Here is a 23,095-nt window from a genome sequence, read left to right as displayed (position 1 = left end):
AAACTGCTTCATGAGTAGAGTGGTGACGTCTTTTAACAGCCCATTCAAGCGAAACCCTTCATTCACATCTCAAGTGCTACAATTTCATCATCGTGGCAACAAATAACGGGCTGCGGTTTCATGGGTCAGTCCACGGTGGCTTATCCAGATAGATAGTGGTTGCGTGCCAACTCTGAACTCTCACCCCCATGGTGGGCAAAACCACGAGGCCCGCAGTGTAAACTCAGGCGGTGCTCGAGTGCACCCATTAAAAAAGCTGGCCGATGGCTCTGGGGCCACGCTGGCAACATCTGGGCCCATTGTCCTCTGTACTGCCCCCACGCGCCACACCGTGCCTGGAATCCCCCCGCAGACAGACAGTGGTATTCAGTGGGCCGTAATCCAGGGCTTTAAAGTGCTCTCTCCCCTTGACAAGCTGAGCCACAGACAGCTACTTACATAAACCTTACAACGCCAGAGATGCATAAGGTCTGTATATTAAGTTAAGCTAGGAAAGGGAGGGGGGGGGGGGGGGTATCTGAGGGATGTTGGAGCAAAGGTTACATGTGAACGTCTTGTACCCGTTATGGAGTAGAGTGGTAATGAGGCTGAAGGAGGTGGAGGTGAATAGGGTAGAGGAATGCTGCAGGGAGGGCAAGTACATGAGTAGAGGGTATTAATGGGAGGCTATCGCTCAGAATGTGCCTGACAGAAACAGATGGAGTGTAGCCAGGGAAAGAAAGAGAGGAAGGTGGAGGAAGGGCAAGGTGGAACAGGAGGGTGGTGGGGGCATTCAGTTGTCATGCACACCTGTGGCTCTGTTCCAACCCCGCCCCACAACTCCTACACACAGGTGGGTCAATCACAACGATCACTTCCTTTCTGACCTTCTGTTCTTAAACACAATCTATGGCATTCGTAAGAGTTAAAGAGATGACTACAGATTGAGAGAGAGAGAGAGAAAGAGAAAGAGAGAGAGAGAGAGAGAGAGAGAAAGAGAGAGAGAGAGAGAGAGAAAGTGAGAGAGGGAAAAAAAATCCCAGGCCTGCTCTCACTACATAACTCGAAAGGAATTTACGAGGAGTGATGTTGTATTCATGAAGCAATTATGTCGATTTCATACAAGCAAGATAAATCAATCAGGATTGGATGGGCAGGGTAAAACGCGGCGATGACGGAGACGTCTTTGTACTGCCAGCAGCCTCCGAGGAAATTTCAGAGCGTGAAGACCTCATGGTGGCACCAACCAATTGGGCGCAATAACTAAAACACTTAACATGCACCTCATCAGAGCGTGCATGCTTGAGTGAATTTGTTTAATTACTTGGGATTGACTTCCCCCCACAACACTGGTACCTACCAGTAAGTAGAACGCTTCATGCCATAAAAAGTTACAATCCCATGTTCTCGTATGAGAGTTCTCATATAAAATGAAGTAAGCCTTACCTTAGCGAATTAGGCCTGTTCTCCTCTGCCTTCATAAAGACTCTAACATGGTCCACTGGGGAATGAGCATAAATCTTTAACCTGCAAGACAAAAAATATATAATAAAAACACATCTACATCACATTTACACATCTAGTGTTCATTAATGCTACATGATAAAACCATATACATACATACAAACACACAGTAAAAATCGAATTATTATATTAGTCAAACTATTTTTTTTAAACGACAAAAAAATGAATACACACTACACATTCTAGTGACAAGACTACCAGTGCTCACCCAAACAGGATGGCTTGGTAAGTGAGCAGAGATAGCAGACGCTACTAGACACAGTGGCTTCTTGACATAACACTGACCTAACAGGAGAACATTCCTTTATCTATGATAAATGATGTTGAAAGAGGATCGGTGAGAAGGTCCAGACAACCCTGAGAACATACTGTCTGTTGGACGTGACACAAGACCAAGTGCTCCCTGCTGTGAGAACCTATAGCAATGCCACCGTTGCAGTTCTTTAAACAAATTAGCAATGACTCTTGTCCAGTTAACCCCAACACTTAAATCTAGACTAAGCAAAGGCCCTTTTTACAGGACTGGGATGGTGATTGGTCATTGGAAGAAAAGCTGACCATTAATGTGTGTTTGTGTGTGATTGCAAGCGAAGGTCTGATAGGGACTCTAATCGCTAACACGCCAGCTTGAGTGTTTCTGGCGCACATGCCTGCTCTGCTCAATCAACTGGATCCGTTTACATGGCTTTATGGGAAACCTTGTCACGCCGGGAGTGTAAAAAGTCCTTGTTCCACCGCTTGCTCTGTCACGGTGCTGCCTGAGCCGACCAAGCTGCGCGTCACCGCCACCGCACTTACCAAAGACGACAGGCGTGCTGGCTCACGGCTGCCAAAGGGTGACATACTGCCGCATTACTTCCTAATGATTCCATCGAGAACGGAAGAGGCCGTGGCAGAGTAGGGCAGAGCGTGAGGGCATGCGTCTACGAGAGATGACTGAAGAAGTCACTGCTGTGTAAAGAAACATGAATAAGAAGCCTAAGACTGGGAGGAAAAGGCGACATTGGAAGATGATTTATGTCCTGGACACGCCTGAGGGCCTAGTTTCTCGCCTCCGTCAATTGCTACATCCGCTTCAGACGTGTGCAGACGGGCAAAAGGGTTTTATTTGGCGTGATTCATTGTTTGACCAGAGCAGCGAACCACAAGCTCCAGTAAATGTCTGTAAGACTAACCCCACTTTTCTTGCCACTCCAAATGCACTTTGCAGCCCTGGCTAGGAGAGCTGAGGGTACGACGTATGGCAGGAAGATGAAAGAAAATCATTTTCTGTAAGCCAACACCTTATTGAAATATGGCTGTGTTCGCGCACACCCTCCCCCGTGTTACGCAACTTGTAACAATAATAGTAAGTGATAGTTTAGACTGGAGCTTGGTGTACGGCCTAATGTGTTCACCATGGACACAGCTTTATCAGCTTAGAGCTATATTTGTACCCGATTTTTTTTGCATTCCTACCATGTCCAGACATGGAGAGCAATTTGTGCGAGATTTGATTTATGGACTCGTCTGGGAAATACTCAGATATAATGTACCACAATTTGATTATGGGGGGGATGAAGTGAGGGAGGGTATCCATGGCACAGGTTTCATCTGCGGCTCAAACTGGCGTCTCTGACAAGGCTTGTCTTCTAACTGGGTCAATTAGACGTATCAGAGAGAACGACAGCGACAACACGTCTGTTGTGTCTGGTTAAGCTGTAATGGCACTCCGCCTCGCCAAGATGACAGATTCTTTTGGCTAGGATACAAAGACTTAATGAATCCCTCCCCTCGGAGAATCTGCTGATGGTTGTTGATATATCCTTAGGGCAGAACGGCCAAGAAGCAGCGGGGGACAGAAGGATCCAGTGACATCTGGGCTGAGCGGAATGCCTAGAGTCTCTTCCGGACTTTTCTGATGGCCTTCACACCGAGGACATAGGGGAGACTGTAGCTGCATTACAGTCCATGTCAATAGGTCTACGATGGTGCTTTTATCTTCATCTCAGTTGGGAACCGCAACTCTTAAGAGACACAATGAGCTCAGTGTGGTCCACACCCTCACTTCAGTGGTCTACTTGGAAAAAGAAATGAGAACCAAACGGTGCTGTTTGTTGAGTACATTCCCTGACTATAATAGCTCTCGTTTTAGTTTGTGGAGACACAATGCTGGACAAAACACTCAAATCAATTTTGCTAAATGGGTCATTCAAGAGTGGAGAAAGAATGCCTGCTGATTCTCAAGGACCATTATCACATTGTTAGTCTTTTACAACTATTCTTAAAATATGGTGAGATTAAAATATGGTAATCTAGTGTATTTACACTTTTCAATGAATCACTGCTTCAGATTTGAAGATGGTAACAAGGCCTGGACACTCTGGTCTCATAAAAAGAAAAAGAAAAAAAATGTGTAAAACTCTCCAGTGAGCCAGACTGCAAGCTAAGTGTGTTTCGCAAGGGCAAAGTCAGTTTTCTTTGTGTGACATTTTGCAGGAGGTCGTAGATAATAGCTCTCGCTTGATGGGTGCACATGGTCTGCCTTCCTATCTCATTTCTATGGAACAGATTGAGGATAAACAACATGTTAACCTTTCCTTTCATCCCATTGTCATGATCGTTTTCAACTTTGGAACGGTGTGAGATTCCCCCCGCACACACTCAAACACTTAACAGGCGTGAGGCATTCGATCTGAATTCAGGCACCCATTTAACCCAGAGATGAACCCACACCCCGTAGCAATGACCTTTGTGAAAATATCACATAATTCCATTTTAGCTCTTTTTCCTAGGGCCACTGGTGAAATCGCTTTCATCACTGTCAGCTTGCCGAGATGGGACGCGTTGTTCTGTTCGTATCCTTTCTTCAGAGACCGCTAATAGCCTGGAGGAGCACATCAGTGTTTTAGCCATCTGGACGACCAAACCTTACCATGGTTCACCGATTTCTAAATCTGTCCCCAAGCTATATATTTGTATGTCTGTCTGTCTGTCTGTCTGTCAAGAAACCCAGGGGTACGCCAGCTTGCCAAAGTAAATGTGCTGAAGGCTTGATTCTCTCTACCTTTCTCTTAATCCACGAGGCGGGTGTTATAAGCGTTTTCCTTTGACGCAATTTGGGCTCACACTTGGACGGCAGGGAGTTAAACGGCACAGTGACAAACCAGAGTGACATGCAATGCACACATTGACTCTGGAAGGCCTACATACATGACACTCAGGACAAAAATCTATTTAAGAACACAGAGCTAAGGAGTGTTCAGTTGGTAGCTTTGACCACGTTGGGACTAGATGACCTTGACAACATGAGGACACAAGCTTACTTTTGCCGTCTAATTGGGTCAGACTCTGTGGGGTGGATGTAAGACTTGAGAATCTCCTCCAAGGTTTGATTATCTGGAACTCTGGAAAAAGAAAAATAGTCCAAACATGACCGGTGATGTTGAGAGTGCACAAGGAAATTCTTTTTCAATTTCAAGATTTATATAGTTTCAGGATTATATACAGCTATTTTAGATAATAAAAACATAATTCCACAGGTGTTACAAATATAGGTATTAAACTTAAGTTCTACATATTTACTACTTGACAGTTCCTTCAAGGAACAGTGCACACCTCTCTTCTGCATATTCAGCACTGCTCTGGGGGAAAAGGAGCTTCAGATGCCAGTAGAAACGTCCCTCTCTGTGGGAACAGAAAATAAAAAATGATCAATGGGACTTTCAATGCAACAGCAAACAACCATATGACAGATGGCGCTAACTTATTAAAGGTTGCCATAACCCAGATGCTTATTTACAGACACTAGTCAGATATTGACAGCTGAATTAGAGGTTTATTCAACACTGATAGAAAGAATATCCTTTCGAGGCCACCAAATGAAAAACACTCAGCAGTCAATATTTCTTACTGTGCGACATACTTTGGATCATTGCAATTATGACTAATCACAGGGGCAATAATTATAGGACTTTCTCAACCTCAGGTCTCGCCTAGATCTTTCGCAAGCGAGACGTCCAGAACTACTACCGATCCCAGCGGCTCGGATCTTCAGCTCTGTCCTTCAGAGGCCTCGCTGGCCACGCACACTGCAACCAGTACACACTGGCTCAACATCCGAAGTGTGTGTGTGTGTGTGTGTGTGTATGTGTGTGTGTGTGTGTGTGTGTGTGTACGTAGCTGTGTGTGCATGTGTGGAGCGAGTTGACCCCAGTCGTCAAGGCGACGATGACGAGGGCTCTGCAGTGGTGCTCCAGCTGGCAAGCAATGCTGAAATGAGGCACGGCTGTGGGGTGTCGACTGGGGCTACAGTTACTAGAGGTTGCTAGGTGTTCTCCGATGAGCGCAAAACATTTGCCCCCCACCACCATGCTCCCTCCTCGGACAGAGGGAGAACACAGTGATCCTCGTTCACTCACTTTTGCTCGCTTTGCCATAAACAACGTCGATAGGGGTGAAGGGACCACAGCGAAGCAACTGAGCCTACTGGGATTAGTGGGAATGATGAAGTGTATTTTGACAAGCGTGGGTCTAATCAAAACAGAACTTTCGTACTTTGATTGGGATTTATGACGGATTACTATTCTGGGTCTACTGGGGATTCCCTTTCGACGTGTGCAGTGCAGATCAAACTCTTGTAGCCTGGGTGCTGTTGTAATCACATGTACAGATAATATGGTGACAATTAAGAGCTGGGACCGTCTTCTACATACTCGCACTGTGGAGAGACAAACTAGGTGCGGTCCCTTCTAATCTGGAGGAATATACATGCTCTATACAATTGTCATAATTTCGATAGTCACATTCTCTCTCTCTCTCTCATACTTTCACATACACACAAAATGCAGACACACAGACGAGGGCCCTGTCATGATTCACTTCGCAAAGGACAGTGGGTGTAGCTACTACAGCAGGGGCATCTGTTTAAGACAGCACTGCTGGCACCGGGTCCATCACGAGCTCAAGCAGGCTATAAAGTACGGCTTTTATTTCATGTGGTCACTGCTGTGAGCCATCCATGCAGAGGGTGTGGTGCCAATTAAACGGGTGGGGTTAAACTCCATACTACCCATCGCTCCCCCTCTCCCAAGCATATCCACATACACACACAGATGTACATGAACACACACACACACACACTTTCTCTCTATTCCATCTCAATCAGCGAGTGCATTAGCCAGAGGGCGATGTTTGTGAGATCAACAGCTCCCCACAGTCCTGTAATAGCTCTGGGCAACTTTACGGCTCCTTATTAGTGCTCAGTAGAGGTCTGCGAACAGCTTGACCCTACACGGGCGACACCGGTGAACTCGAGGGCTGCCACGCCGCAGCTGAGGGACGTTAGCGCTTGACTTTGTTTCAAACCACTTTTGAGGCTGGTGGCGGGCATGGCTGGGGAACAACTTGCCCTGTTCCACCAGCAGGGATTCAGTCAAGAGAGGTTGTACTAAAAATACAGCACTGCAGCCACTTATGGTCCTCATTTAGTTGTTTATTATTGGCTCATCTGCCCTCTTTTAGCAGTGCCTGAAGACTGGTGCAAAAAATATCAACAAAACCAGTGTGGGGAAGGCTTCAAGATTACTTGCTTAATTTTTAACTATCAAAAATGTTTTGGAGAATAGCACTGCTATTTACTGATAGGCAGCTCACAGCAATCAACTGGAAGTTAAGATAAGCAGCAGGAGCAGAAAGTCGAAAGGTTCTTGTTGCCTTCTGAACAGGAGTAGACAGGAAAACAGTGCAACAGGCCCAGCCTAGCCTGGAATTCCCAACGCTCCCGCAAACACCAGCCAAACTCCAGTTCTGGTTCTGTTTCTAATGGTGGAGAATATTCTGTACCAGATGGCAATGTTACACAACCCAGGGAGATATTTTTTTGTTCTTTTCACTCTCTCCCTCCCTTCCCCCCCGTCTGATCCACCCCACAAAGTCTCTCTTTGAAGAAAAACAGAGGAGAGAGGAGGGTGAAGAGGAAGAAGCCGAACACAGAAATATGCACAGCTGGCAGAACATCCTAATCAGAGGTGGTTGTTATATGAGTTTCCACATGGAGGTGGGCGGGCGGGTGGGCAGGAAGGCTGACTGGCAGACAGGTTACTGGCAGAGGCAGGCTGGCCTGGGATGTGCGGAGAGTAGAGGTGAGCTATGGTGTGCGCTGAGAGGGATTCCCTGTGCAGGTGCGGAGGTATTCCGTTGCCCTCCAGGACTGAGGAATTTATGAGTGTTTGCTTGGACTGCGTGGTGCAGACGGAGTGGGGGGGTGGAGGGGTGAGGGGAGAGGGAGTGTGTCGGAGGAGGGCTGGAATGCCAGGTGTAAGGGCATTGTTCTGCCTTTACTGCGAATGGAAAGCATTTTTCCAATGGAAAAAGGGCTTGGCTGGAGGACGCACATAGGCATTTCGTCAGGAGAGGTCAGGATGCATTCCAGCAGCACACACACGCCATCGCTCAATGTCAAGGCATGAAGGAGGGATGGCACTAATAACCAGCAAGAAAACAATCCTTCCAGCCAAGGGAAAGTGAAAAGTCAAAGACTAGATGGCTCCATGAGAAAAGACACATACATTAGTGCTTACCTCATGTCTCTGTGGTGACATGAGAGTGTCTATAGTGGACTGCCTGAAAACCTTAAGGAGCAACAACTCGAAAACTAGGGCGCCTACCTTGCATACCCACGCTTCAGGGGTCATCTTCACTTTCATAGTCGTGTCTCCATGCAAATTCACCCGAATGAGGTCAGGAGAAAGATATGCGCTGTCCTTTTTAAAACAGTTAATAAGCAGTTCACTTTGGGCTACACCTGGTTATGTGTATGAAACCATCTCTTACATTTTGGGTCGGAAAAACAAACACAGGGTTGCTATGGTCAAATGCTGGGTCAACAAGACATTTTTGAAAGCATCCCACCAAAAGAGAACAGCCTCAGTGACACACTGTACTTTATGCTGCGTGGTCTCTGGAAACGATCTTGTGTGCTCCACATTCCTCTCATTCAGTGCTGTTTCTGAGCGTGGAGGCACAAATACTGAAAATAGCTTCATTTTTCCACATCCAGCCATACTCCGCGGAGCCTTGTTGTCATGCCTCCATCGGTGGGGGGATACCGGGGGCCATCATTGATGCTGCCAGATGTACCAGCCCTCCTTGAAGCCCCAAAAACCTCCAGCTCTGGTGTCACTGATTACAGTATCCAGAGTCAGTCAGCCATTCAAGGTTTGCTCTGTGTTTGATTTCCACAAGGCAACTGTCACGGTTCTAATTTGGGAAAACAGCGGAAGAAATGGTCTTGATCTGTAGGCCTTGAGGACAAAACAAAACAACCAATAACATCATTTGGAGATGCAATGACCTCATGTTCAAATCACTTCAAAAAACACACAGAGAGCAACAGATATCCTAGTCATCAAATCAAAGATATTGCGGATTATGTCATAACAGTCCCTGTGGGAATATTGTCCTTTCAAAGGCAAATGGCATTATTCGGACTCTTTGTTTTAATCTTTGTGCACAAAGGATGCTAGAGACGTTTGTGCATCTACAGTAGCATAGACGACAGTGGATTTGCGTGTGCCTTCACTTCCCAGTCACGTTGCACGTTCATTTAGAGGTAGAGTTTCCAGGACATTATGAAATGAAGAACATGAGCAGGTAATAATCACACTACTGGGCTGGCAAGGCATGCAGTCATCACACACACACACGCACTTCAGTACACCACTCGCATTTTCCATGAAATGACCTCAACTGTAGTGCATGACATAGGGAATATTTTGGAACACACCCATGGTCTCTGCCATGTGTTAAGCTGTTCCTGAATGAGTATATTAATGTCACAGTCTTGGGTGGGTGGGTGGGTAGGGGTACTCTCACTGAGTGGGACCATAGGCAGCTGCCGTTATTTGCGCCCTCACAGATGCCTGGGATCAAAGAGCCGAGAGGTGCGGGCGGGCCGCTAGACATGCTCGGAATATCAAAAGAATCAACGCTGAAGACGGCTGCTATGACAGAATGATGACTTTCTCAGTCTGGCTCTTCCTCTCCTCGCCGCATACGCTTTGTTGCCACAAAAAAAAAGCGAGGACATAAAAAAAAGAAAGAAGGAGAAACCAGCTAAGAAGCGCTGCCATGGTAGCAAGACATGCACATGTGTAACAGGGCTGCTGACAGATGGATCCACTAGGCCTTTGGGGATTTTGTCATCTAACCAGTAATAAGCCCCGCAAAACACAACACGAGCGCATATGGAATATGAGTAAGCGCTGAGCATGGGGCTCAACTTCATGCGAGGCATAAGAACCCGTTTTCCATGCATCCTTCTAATCATCCATCTCGCCAACCACCTGCAGGACCACAAGAGACAGGAGGGAGATGATGGTGGTGGTAGCGGTGGTGGTGGCAGTGCCACACGACACTCACCACTGCGCCTGGTCCAGGTGTTTCTGGGTGGGGTTGGTAGATGGGGGGGGGGGTCCACTTTGAGAAATCCACTGGCTCCGTGCAGCAGGGACAGCGGGTCTCTCATGAGCCCAGGCCGGATCACAGGCAGATGTTCCTTAAGCCCACCATTTGCTGGCTGCTTCTTGCTGCAGTCCCACTTAATGCGCAAATTGTTGCATCGCACTGGGCTTGGTCCGACAATCCTTGGCGGCGAGAGAAAGGCGAGTGTGACGACGGGCCAAAAAGCTATAGCACGTGGAAAAGACTGGTCCCGAAGGAGGCCAGCGTCCTGCTACAAGTGAATAGGTAAAATGATTTTGGACAGGGAAGGCGACCACACATCCCATGCATGGAGCGGGGAGGGAAATAAAGAAAGCAGAAACGACAAAACACAGTCGCGTTGTTTGGGTGTTCCCGCTGCGAGGCGGACCACAGGGTCGCATTCTTATTGGGCCTGCCGTGGTTTCATCGCACATCTGCAGGGACAACATTACCTAAACTGCTTGAAGCCCGGACGGTAACACGGTGTTCCCTTCCCATTCCCCCAAAGACATACAATCACTCGGAAAGACGAAAAAACACACCAGAACACCAAACCATCTAGGAACTTAAGTGGTGATGAAAGAAATTTCCTCTGCGGGTCTACAGCCTTCAGGACGGGTGATTCTGTTACTGTCATTGTGCAATTGCTGAACTGTTACTCACTGGCTTTGAAAGTAAAACTAAATAATGTCTGGCAATTTGAGCTTCGAATCAATTACAACCTATATATCGCCCAGGTGCAAGCATAGGAATATTCATATCAGAAGTAGGCAGGCATATCTAATCAAACATTTCTAAGCACAAGAACATTTACAAAGAAAGACACATCTCTACGACCTTTGACCTAGTCGTGCATGAGCAAAAAGAGGAAAACTGCCATGTCATGCGAAGCCACTGAGAATTGTGCAGCTGACAAATGTTCCACATGCTGTGCCAGTTATTACATATCTGTGCCCCTATGGCTGCTTTGGAATTACAGGGGCCGTAATTTCTCGTTAAATACTTTATTGTGTGCCCTGTGCCTGACATCAGCCACCATGGAAAAGGAGGTAGAGGGGGCAGAGGGAGAGTGAATAAAATTGAAAAAAATAAAAATAGAATCTCTCAATCACACACACACATACACACACCCCAACCCACAACCAACACCAACCCATCAGCCAAGCACGAAAGCCTTAAGACCCAGCCGACAATAATTATCTTCCTCTTTCTCTCTCTGGCAGCGCAAATGCGTAGCATGAATATGTCGCTAACCATCTGCAGTCACTTGAGTAAAAACATCTGCTTTTTATATAATGTACTTGGTACATTCTGAAACCCATTTTTGTCCTCCAGCAACTTATCATGCATCCATCTCTCAGTGGTAGTGCGCATGATGGTGGATGGATGCTATTGACCTAAGCCCACTCACTTGCACTATTGTCCGGTGGATTTTGCATTAATAAGTAGGAGGCAGCCTACTGCTGGCACAAGACACTTGAAAAGAACGAGGCTGAGCAAGAAGACAATGCGAAGCCGGGTTGGGTTTGGATTTGGAATCCGTGCGTCTGTTCCTCAGAATTTTGGGGTGTTGACAACCAGCAGGGAGGCTTTCGAGGGAAACAATACGTATGATTCTTTTGGGAAATTTTGAAAGTACACACTTCAAGCACCTTATGGGAAGTTTTTAAATCTTTTTTTTCTGTTGAACAAAAACAAGGACAGACTCCAAGCAGCTTCATTTGCAAAGGCACAGTATCACAAACTTCTCGGCACAGCATTATTGGTCTTTGCACAGTGTACTATGTTGACATGCAGTGTTTTGACAGTATTTCTGTTAAGGAGTGCCTCAAATAGCTATAATAGCCAAGGTTAAATTACAGTTTTTTTTAAGCATGTGCAAATAGCTGTTTAGAGAGGAAACCATCACACTTAGCCAAGAGGACATTATAGTGTTGTGTGTTTTTTTAGGCTTACACTCAAAACACTATCAACTAACAGATACAAAATGTAATGAATCAGGTAACCAGGGCTGTCACCGACATCCATGTCTGTTGGCTTTGAGAAAAAATATCCCATCTTCAAACATGTCACTTACTCAGTCAGTTTTATAGATCGATCTCTCATTTAGGCTATAATCTCAACATCCCTGCTACTCGCTAACTTTCACACAGGCCTTCACTCTTGTTCACCTTGGACCACACTCTCACTGTTTCCAATGTCAGTGGCATCCACGAGAGATGTCAGGAGAGCTGGGAGGCGGTCGGCCTGGACTAGAGCAGTGACCTAAACGAGGGTGCTGCGAGACAATGCTCTCATTCACACATGGCAAGTCTGACTGACATCTCGGCTCCATTCTAGACATGACAGAATGTCGCCGCCCAAATATTGAATTTAATGTGCCACGCCAAAGATCCTTTAGAACACCACGCTGCACCCACTCCCCCTTTCCCGTTTTTTACGAGTCAATTTTAGGGATAAATATTTATTCTTCTAGAGTGACAGAGGGGAGTCCCCTTCAGGAGCGCGTCGCTCTGAGAATCGGCTGGACCACCAGCAGCACAACAGGAAGTCCTGTGATGTGGAAACAGGAAGAGGAGAAGTGTTGGCAAAAATATAGGGGCCTATGGTACGCCAACATGTGGACATTCTGTACGGACAATTTGGGGGGGGGGGGGGGTGGGCTAGGGGGCCTGGGGAAGTGTGAATGATGTTGCCATGGCAACCCAACAACACGGGCACAAAAACATACAGTAAGTTATCTTTGGGGGTGTGCTGTGCAGGCAAGACCACGAGCGAGGAATCAGCATGAAGTCGTAAAAGTTACAAGCTGTCAGTGCCATTATTAACCCTACAAGGAGTGTTCAAGCACCATCCTAAAAGTTGAGATTTATGTCCATGCCAACTTTATGACTCTGAACAGCTGGTCCAGACCTTGCCAACTTGCATTATTTGTAGTAAACTGCATATTGCTTTTCTCCAGCCATTAGCCCTCACATATTGTTCTGGGACTGTGTGCTTGGTTTGCATTATATACTACTGTTACCTTTGCAACTGATGTTGAGCCAACAGAGCAACAGAAGTATAATTACGTGCAGGATGAGTGAAATTTTTGCTCCACGACTGGAAAAAATTCACCACTGTGTGCAATGATTACCCATACAGTAAAGTCACAACTTGATATGCAAATGAACAAATCCTGAAAACAAAAAAAACAAAATTGTCAAAATTAATCAGTGCATTACACACATTCAACGACACGACAAAAAAGTTTCAGTGTTCTATTTTTTTTTTATAAAATCATCATCCTTGGTCATCTTAAGGGGTGACCCTCACACCCCTCTGAAGTGGATGCCGAGCAGTGAGAGGAGGCATCAACGGAACTGTTGTAAATTTAGCAAGGGCGACACCATGTGGTAGGCCTATTGGACTGACAGCTCATCCTCTGGTTCAGACTTCAGACAGCATTTCTGTGGGGGACCCGAGATCTTACTTGTGATAAGTGCGATCTAGAATCTGATATGTCTTGCGGTACATTGTTCACGTCACATGAAATGTAGAGTAGCTGACTGCTTGTGATGTGTTAATGAGGCCCATCAAAGCAGCACAGCAAGACAAAGCCACAAGCCAATCAAAACAAAACATGATCAGTAGAAGATGTCTTAGTCTAGCACACTTGGCAATAAAGGCCTATGTAAGCATATCCCCTTTGAGCTTCGCACAGATGTCTAGCTGCCATATTACAAAAATGTAAAATGACACTAACGATCCTCATCTTGTTCTTTGTCTGAAGAAACAGCATTCCCATGTTTGCATGGAATGCTCCTCACTGATGAAAAGCACACTGTGGCACATGGAACGATAGGCTACACAAGTGGAAATCTGAGCAGGACACTAGAGTACACAGGTGAGCAACAGCCAAGTTAAACCAGGTGTGCAACTGAAGCGGTCTGTTCAAGGAGTATTTTTTTTAAGAATTTTTTTTCTTAATGTAAGGGCGGCTTTGTATTACGTAGGAACGAGATAGAACTTATTATGGTCTGAGCATTGCGTTACGCTTACTGCTGCCGCTTCGTTATTTCCAGTGTGATCCCCGCCTAAGTCAGGCTGATAAAAGAAGGGGAACAAATGAACCGTACACCTGTGTTGTCTGTCTGTAGGTAGCCTCAAAAGCAACCAAACACATGATTACCTCAGTTTAGAATGAGTGAATCTTTTTTAAATGTGAGACACAGGGGTAAATTAAGGACAAAAGGACTTATGGTTGATCTATGTTACTTTTAAAGACTTAATGAGTGATTTTCAGAGTGAGTCCTATTACATAATCACAGTAGCTTCTTTAACCTCCACATCTAGCTGTAAGGAATATGGCCTACCTTCTGTGGTAAAAGGTGGAGTTCTCTTTCCTTTTGGTGAATGTTCTGGGGAGGACCTTTAGTTTGATTTTAGCTGCGTTGGCCTGCTTAGCCAGCTTCTGGACCTGTAGACAAGACCGGTATGTCATCCCGCACCCCTCATCTCAAACATCTACTGTAAAATAATAGCCCAACAACACTACACAGTCCCACCTGTAGTTGGGCTTTTGAGCCCTGTCTTACCCTCTGAGTTTGTTGAGGTAGCTGAGTAAAGACATCCCTTGTGGCGCTATCTGCCAATCTCCCAGTCTCCTCCAGAAACCTGTAGTCTGGGTGAAATGGAAACATTATGGAAAAGCATAACGCTAACAGCAAAAAAATGAAATGGGGATCTGCTGGATAAACACATGTAGAGAAACACACACACACACACACACACACACACAACCTTACCATTGAGGAGGTTGATCTCATCAAACTCAGAGAGGGGTACAAAAGCAGCTTTATCTCGAACACCACTGCATCCTGTCTCCACTTTATGCTTCTTTACACATACCAAACTGGGGAGAGCAGAGAGTACATATCAACACCTCAGCAATTCCTGACAAATCATTCCTACTGTTACAAAAATAAGAAAACCCACACACACACCCACACCCACAATCACACACACTAACACCTCGTGAAAAACCTGACTCAAGGGTCACCAGCCAAAAGCTACAAGGCCAAATCAAAACAAACTCCACTGTACAATGCTAAGCTGCTCTTTGAAAACGTGGTGGTGATGGTGGTTCGAGATCACACGCTTCGGGTTTGGCCTGAGTCCAAACACTCAACTCCTAAGGACAGCCGGCACTATCCCGACTCAGTGTCTTGATGAGAACTAAAGTGCTTGCCGTGGGAGCTCATTTTGCCAAATGTGAAATCAGTGTTATATAAGAGGAGCTGGAAAACTCTGTGCACCACCGGTGCAGAGAGAGAGAGAGAGAGAAAGAGAGAGAAAGAAAGAAAGAGAGAGAAGGGCGTAAATCTATCCAAAACCCGCACTGGGCAGGGGAGATTTAGCCATGACAGACTGGCAGATTGGGCTTTGAACCACACTGTCTTGACAGCCTGGAGACTTTTGGAGCCTCGAGTTGTTCATAAATCTATTTGAGGGGGCACGCCTGACCAATGTGACATGATAAGTGTTGACACCCTGTGCTTTAACCATAAGCATGCCACTTTCATTTAATCATCTGCTGCATGTCTGCTCGATCTGCTGTATGTCTCTGGTGACTTTGGCAACCATTAGCAGTAGTAAATATCATTATGAAATGACATGGAAAAAAGCTAAACACACCAATGTATGTTTGTTAATTAGAGATTTTACTACACTTGCATTTCTGGTGATGGCAAATAGCATGTTGAAGGAGGATAAAACATGCTAAGGACTACCACTCTATGTTAGGGTGCTACATGCTACACTGGCAGGTCCTCACTTCACTAGCTCTGTGGGCCAAAAGGACTGAGGTTGGAATGGGACACATGGCACTTTTTCTCAGTAACTTTGGGTCATTTCTCAAATCATGAATGTTTGCAAAACAGTAAATGCATTTCTCAAAACAATTTGTAGACCACAGAGCACCACAGAGTGGATTACCCGAAATGCACGTCACTTGGCCAAAATGCTTAGTTTATGTCTCAAAAGCAAGTACAAGTATTTACGCTAATGGACATGTCAGTGCCATCAGAATGACAAGTTCTCGCGTCATTCTTTACGAACAAGGCAGTCAAAATATTTATTCTGATAAGTATTTTCCTACTGATTGATGACAATGAAAATGCTAAATATTACTCTTTTTTGAGTCGCATATCAATTTCAGTTCTACAATGTTACACATTACTATATGTGGGAGATTGACCAGAATTCATACAGCAGTTTGTTGCCAGATCATGTAATTTACTACACAGTCAAACAAGAAAGAAAAAACAGACAGTTTTGCAGTACCCCAACGCCTTATAGTAAGCAAAAATACACAACATTAGAAATAATAGAAAATGTAGGAAACATCCCTTTGACAGAACTATATATACAGTAACTGTCCTACATGTACTGCACTATTGAAAGTTCATGATTATGCATTTCTGAGCTCAGAGTCCTGGTTGATCACTACATTTCCCTTTGTGTTTCCCCTATAATGCATTGTGACCAACATGACAGGAGCAACTGATGAAAACAGCAGACAATTATACACAGTCAGTTGCATGGATGATGTGCAAAAGCATTTGTTGCTTGCACAAATATATATATATATATATATATATATATATATATATATATATATATTACAAACAACTAGATGGTGTGGTGTGGAAGTTGAACACATAGTTTTGAGAATTTCAATTCTGATCTAAGAAATGCCCCAAAGTGACTGAGAATAACTGTAATAGGCCTAATCACGAAAGGAATTCATAAACACAGAAGAAGGTGACAGGTTCTTGACCACAATTGGGTCACCACAGACAGGAGTCAGCTATCTGCTGGACCTTGTCCAAGCCCAAATCATCTGTCTTCATACCGTAGGCCTACGTTTCAGGGACTCGCTGAAAGCAAAATATTTGGCAAGACCCTCTTGCAGACCTTATCGCTGAATACTTGTTGCTGAAAAATTTTACTGGAGCCCCTAAACAATGAGAAACCATGACAAAAATGCAGATGCAGATACTACTGTTCAGTTTTACTTTTTTTAAATAAACTTGTTCGGCAGGTGCACTGTTGATGTCTTTATACACTAAAGAGTGAAATCAGTCGTTGTGATTCTTGGAAAAAAGTTGCCATAGAAAGGCCCACTTGAAACCAGACTATGTAATAGTGAGACTACTGACACTAGCTTATATATTCACTTACCATTTTTACTTGGAGAGGTGGTCAATATTACCTCCATCAGAATGATAGGCTACACTAAATTGATTGATACAATGTTTTTAGCCAAATTTGTACCAATTAATTACAATGAACCCCCATTTACCAGTACTGGTTTCTCAAAGTTAGGCCTTCAAGCATCCTAGAATGTTCTTTTATTTTATGTTCCAACAATTACACAATGTGCTACCACTTTGCAAGACTGTTGGCGTAAGTTAGCCATTTTGCTGTTTAAAAGCCTGGCTATAAATCCTTTGACCAGTTCAATCATCCATGGATAGCTTAGTTACAGACACGCACTGTCTTTAAATCAGTCAAGAACATATGAGCGTGAAAGCGGCCTTGGATTAGTCCGATCAAACTATACCAAGAAACAGAATCAAGCGAATGACAAATCTTTGGCACACTTTGAAGGCTGTAATAACAATCTTATGGTGACAACATCAAAAAGACGTGTGTGCCCTTCCTCTGAATACTACAGGTCACCTTGCATATGAAAATCTTTGGGCTCCCCAGACAAAGGCAAACTTTTCTTTCAGGAATTGATATAGCACCGTTTATACAACCCCTAATGCCAACTGGCACTTCATTGAGCATGGAATTCTAATATGCAAGGCAGTATATTTTAATATTGAAGATAAATTGTGGATTCTAGGAATGAAAAGGTAATTACGGAGTGATATAAGAGGGAGAATCTGGGATGTAAGTCTTGCAATTCGAAGAATAGTGAAATGCTACGACACATGTTGTTCTCCAAACTCACCTACAGGAGTGCGTCATGCAGCCAGGACACCTATATCTCGCCTCCTCTGTGTCACACATACCACACCTGTTGAGAAGTTCAACATAGAGAAACAAACAAAACGATGTTAATGCCTGGTAACGTTAACTCAGATGGAATAAAGATATAGACTGCCAGGCGTATTAACTCGTTGCTCTTGCTTGCTGATGCTCATGCGTATCTAGTTGAGGAACTTACCCATGAAAGCTAAGATGGAAAGTATACTATGTGGTATGAAATTCAATTAGATCACGTTATCTTATCAAACAACCACGAGCCAACGTTGTTGGCTGCTGATAGACAGCCTAACAGTAACACATTGGTTGTCAAAAGACGTAGTTTAACAGAGTATCACTACGTGTGTCTTGCATATCACACACTCTCACTTAAATGTTACTCATCTAGTTTAACATCACAGTGTAAGACAAAAGTACTTCACAAATAAACGATATGCCAGAATTGTCCATTGCCATGTTGTGAACTTCATGTTCTGTTTGTAAGCGTTTGACTTAGTTAACTTTACCTTGTCAGGGATATCTTTCGCTTCTTTCCTCTTTCATTCATTTCACCAGGTGAGTCGCATTCACTATCGAAGTCATCCTTTGTTGGAAGGATCAATGATTCCATATTGTCATACATTAAGGCAAGTAAATTTGTGCAAAACCTCTACACACAAACGTGTTTTGATAACAGCTAACGTTACTTCTTTCACTGACTACACGTGGAGATGCCGATGCCGTAATTCGATTCGTGTTGACAATTACGACAGTACAGTTTGGTTAGGAACTGCTAGCGCACCCTGGTGTTTGGAAAATCGAATTTTTATATTATGGATCTAGGATAAAGCAACGAATGACAACAATTGCTTAATGATTTCTGCGTCAGGCTATCAATAATGCCTTTCTTTATTACAGGAAACTAAACCTGTCTGTGGAAGATGGCGAACTCTTGCTATGTAGCCTATAGCCAACTGTTAACATATTTTAATTATCTACAATTAATAGGCCTACACACCATGCACCCATGGTTTCTGTTAACATCATTGTTTTATATCAATAATTCCTTTGTCTTATGCCGTTTTATGGCTGGAGAGGACTGTGCAACATAAATCAAAACTATATCATTGATGCCAAAGAGGAGGCTCTCCTTTCACTAGCTTTTTTATTTGGTATGACCATATCCAAGGTAACAGGTACTTTGCTCCTAATCCAACTTCACGCTACATTCAGGGTCTAGTTTACTACACAACTCCACGTCACCCTGTTCTGTGCTGGCATATGAAGACAACAATGCTTTATGAGCCACTGGCCTCCAAGAAAAAATGCAAGGATAAGGTTTCATGTTGATAAATTACCCAGAAAGAATGTGTAGCGCGGTATTTCAGGAGAGCTGTCAAAACTTAATGCAAGGACATATCTGAACAACACAGGCAAATTGCAATGGTGGAACACATTCATGACTTGCTGGACCATTGCTCTTACCTGGAGACTGAGTGTCTTTTACCCATATGAAAGTCATTAATGCCTTAGTACTATAATGTTACAGGCCTAATGTCACAATTATTTTCTAAATGTTACTGAATGGTAGGCTACATGTGTGGCTGGGTTGCTTAGATTAGAAATTAGAGATAAATGGCTCCTGGCCTATGGATTATAGGGTTTTCCATCTTGAAAGATTTTTTGCTCTAACATGATGTTATGATATTTATAAACTGTTCACTGTAGCAGTCTCAAACTGCACCATTTTTTTATATATAATTTCAAATACATTCAAGTTTATTTATCAATATATTGGCATGAGCAATCACCCCAGGGCGTTTTAGAAAAGCTAAGACCGACATCCACCAAGGACTTGAATAATTCCCTCTTTGAAAAGAACCATGACCAAAGATTGCCAATATCTATCCCAGTAGAATTTTACAAGATAAAAATAAATGGAGGGACAGAGTGTGAGAGATGGAGGGGTGGGGGTGGGGAGGACTGGGCAGTAAGGCAACAGGTGGAGGTGGATGATGCTTTCTTGGTAATAGTTTTCCCTGTGACACTTTCTTCACTTCAGATTGTTTCCTGTGTTCCACACAAAATGGAAGGGTTCATGATGTGCTGGATGCATTTATTCCACGAACACTCAATCTTACCTGAATCTTTGCTTGGCCTTCTTATAAGTACGCTGAAATTCTGTATAGGCCTACATCAGAGTGCATGTCTTTAAAAACACAGACAAAAAACAGTGAACACCCTCAGCAACTGAAATGATCCATTCACAAATATGCGTATAAGGGTAATTTTGGGCCCTATGAAAGAATACATTTGCAGGTCCTTCCAAAAATAATAATATTGGCTATTATGTTCCATGAGGGCCCCCTATCGATTTATGGCCCTCGGAATCATACAAATCCGTCTAGGTAATGTTACAAAGAGAATCTTGGAAGTGGTTAGTTAGTATTAGCAGAGACTTTCTAATGTAGGGACACAGCACTCAAAAAATACTCCATAGAAATGCATGGGGCTAGTTTGTCACGCCAATATGGCCGTTGTCTACACATATCCCACCCCTTCCTCGGCAAAACGTCGACATGTGAATACATTGAGCCAATCATGTGGTGTGATGTGAATACATTGAGCCAATCATATGGTGTGTTGTGAAGACATCGTGCCAATCATGTGTTATGATCTCGCCGCTGGAGCAAGATTGGAATCGTGAAGCCTTGCGCACGCGCAGTTCGACCCAAAGACTGTGCCCGATGAGTGCCCATAAAACGTTGGTATATGGCCGCCGAGTGGAGGGACTTGCCTAAAAGGACTTTGGTATTAGTGAAGAGATTTCGACCTTAACAAAGCTACAACCAGAACAATAGCTACTTTGGGATTAAAACAGTTTTTATTTAATGTCAACACATTTCATATTTACATTTTTTTATTTAAATCCTCCAAAGTATTTATTTAATTACAGTTCATTCAATGCTATATAATTTAACACATGAAGATTCCTGTTTATGATGTGGTCTGGCTCTGGCTATCTGTAAGCTGCCAGTTAACATTTCAACAATCACCAACTGATAGTGGAAATATAAAAGGAATAAACATGTCACATGTTTGTGTGTGTGTATATATACACAAATACAAATTTAACATAAATAGTTATTTGAAAAATTGGTAACTGACCAAATAGATCTCTGGGAGATAGTATAATTTATTGGGGTGCAGTAATTTGAGAGAGAGAGAGAGAGAGAAAAAAACAAAACAAAACTTAATATAAATAATTAACCATATAATGTCAAAATATACACAGGAAAAATGTCTAACTCACTGATTAACTATTTGTGTCTATTGCAGCACCATGGAAAAGCCAATGTGACATAATTTATTAACACAATGTTCATATAAATTAAGTTTAGTACGAAAGAAATGACCAAATTCAAATAAGTACTTGTACAACAGAACATATCTTGATGTAGCCAGTACATACAACTTTGAATAAAATCTTGACACAAGCACCTACACTTGAAGGCAAAACATACAGGAGGTAGAGCACCATCTGATACGATGTACGAGTCCAGGGTGGACAACGGATTTAAATTTACAAATAATAACAAAAAAAAAAGACTTGATTGAAAAATGCAATTATTTTATTCCCGCAAATAATGCACAAGCTATTGCACTCTTAGGAAGTTATATGTAGACAGTGCTCCACTGGTGGAGTCTGTATTCCTCCATAGGCAAATGGGCCTGGTTGGCTAGAGACGGGTAAGATGGGGTGGGGAAAACAGGGGAAAGGAGGTGGGTTTCGGGCCTTCTGGGGATTCAGGTAGGGAAAGGGGGTAGCAACCTTGCTCTGGGTACAGCAGTCACTCTTGGTCTGGACACACCATACCCTAGCACCACTACATGGACAAAAACAACAAACAAAATAAAAAAAAATAACAAAATTAAAACAACCAACAAACAAACAGAGAATACAATATTCTTGATAATGTGTTGGCAAATGACCCTCTTCCTGTGCTCCCTTTTAAGGACACAAATCCCTCCGTTGAGTTCTGTTGAGTTCTTCAGAATTAGTCAATAGTCCTACAGATAAACGCTGTTACTTCTTTGGGCCATCGCAGGGGGACTGGTGTGGCTTTTCAGAGGAAGCTGCACTGTACTCTGCTTGTGACCTCTTGACGGCATCCATTTTGAATGGATAAAGCTGAGGTGTTCTACTTCTTTTTTTTTTTGTTCACAGGCTGTTTGACCTGACAGGGAGAGGAAGAGAATGGGTGGGCGAGCGAGCACTCCCTCCTAAAGAAAGCAGATAGGCCCCACCTCAATGTGTCGCAGCTCTCCTGGCTGCCTAGCTGCGAGCCCCTGGAGGTTAACGATGGGAAGCTGATAGGTGTCCTGAGTCTGAAAAAGAAAGCGCGACCGGTGCCAGCTGCCATCTTGAATCTAACAGGAGACAAGAGAAGATATGGCCATTCAAGAGATAAACAAAGTTAATTTTACTGATTTAGAATTCAATCTATTCTCAGTCTGTATTCGTCATTATTGAGCCATTATCAAGGGCTAATAGCTATAAGCCATTATTGAGGGCTAAATGAGCCACTGTTCAATTGCACTATAAAGTCCACACAAGCAAACAGTTTTGAGTGGACTTTTAATTATTTCCCTAAATTATTTCACAGTATTTTACCATCAGAGACTTGGACCGTACCTCACACTCATCCGAGAGCAAATAAGGTTCAAGTAAAGTGTCCATCTCAAAAATCTGTCCATTCCATCCCTTGAATTGTAACGGTGGTCTTTGGCTCTGTGACGCAGTGGTTGACCCTCGTGGTGGGTCATTTAGGCAATGGACAGTGATGGTCTGCATGGCCTCTGTGCTCAACAGGTGAAGGAACTTCATCTGGACTTTCCCAATGTCAAATGTCATCTATGATTGCCAGGATGAAAAATTGATTTGAATGAACACCAGTCCAAGCAACATTTTAATTGTTCTTCAAGATACCAATATGAACAGTAAGATCACATCATGCCATTATCTATACAGTTAAAAATACAGCAGAGACAATTACATTTATAACTACAATACTATATTGACAGCCACATTATAAAGGTTCACCTTGGCAAA

General features: G+C 43.7%; 2 protein-coding genes across 2 annotated transcripts in view; both read right to left on the bottom strand.

Annotated features, from left to right (window-relative positions):
• znhit6 (zinc finger HIT-type containing 6) overlaps positions 1–18,712 on the bottom strand; it is a 24,296-nt gene extending 5,584 nt beyond the window's left edge. The window contains exons 1-8 of the mRNA XM_076276630.1: positions 18,510–18,712; positions 17,969–18,034; positions 14,754–14,860; positions 14,544–14,629; positions 14,322–14,425; positions 5,101–5,169; positions 4,809–4,889; positions 1,426–1,506 (exon numbers count right to left, since the gene is read on the bottom strand). Of these exons, the coding sequence (XP_076132745.1) occupies positions 1,426–1,506; positions 4,809–4,889; positions 5,101–5,169; positions 14,322–14,425; positions 14,544–14,629; positions 14,754–14,860; positions 17,969–18,034; positions 18,510–18,625 (710 nt within the window). The 5' untranslated portion in view covers positions 18,626–18,712. The remainder of the gene's footprint in view (positions 1–1,425; positions 1,507–4,808; positions 4,890–5,100; positions 5,170–14,321; positions 14,426–14,543; positions 14,630–14,753; positions 14,861–17,968; positions 18,035–18,509) is intronic.
• A 2,132-nt stretch (positions 18,713–20,844) lies between these two features.
• The window catches only part of col24a1 (collagen type XXIV alpha 1 chain), a 106,598-nt gene continuing 104,347 nt past the window's right edge, over positions 20,845–23,095 (bottom strand). The window contains exons 59-60 of the mRNA XM_076278093.1: positions 22,679–22,897; positions 20,845–22,413 (exon numbers count right to left, since the gene is read on the bottom strand). Of these exons, the coding sequence (XP_076134208.1) occupies positions 22,267–22,413; positions 22,679–22,897 (366 nt within the window). The 3' untranslated portion in view covers positions 20,845–22,266. The remainder of the gene's footprint in view (positions 22,414–22,678; positions 22,898–23,095) is intronic.

Source organism: Alosa pseudoharengus, unplaced genomic scaffold, assembly GCF_046254945.1.
Source record: "Alosa pseudoharengus isolate Yale_2024_CS ecotype anadromous, Long Island Sound unplaced genomic scaffold, YU_APseudo_1.1 YU_APseudo_1.1_scf_11, whole genome shotgun sequence".
NCBI classification, from domain to species: Eukaryota; Metazoa; Chordata; class Actinopteri; order Clupeiformes; family Clupeidae; genus Alosa; species Alosa pseudoharengus.
The sequence above is the reverse complement of the archived record's forward strand: the minus strand, read 5'-3'. Positions and strand labels throughout refer to the sequence as shown.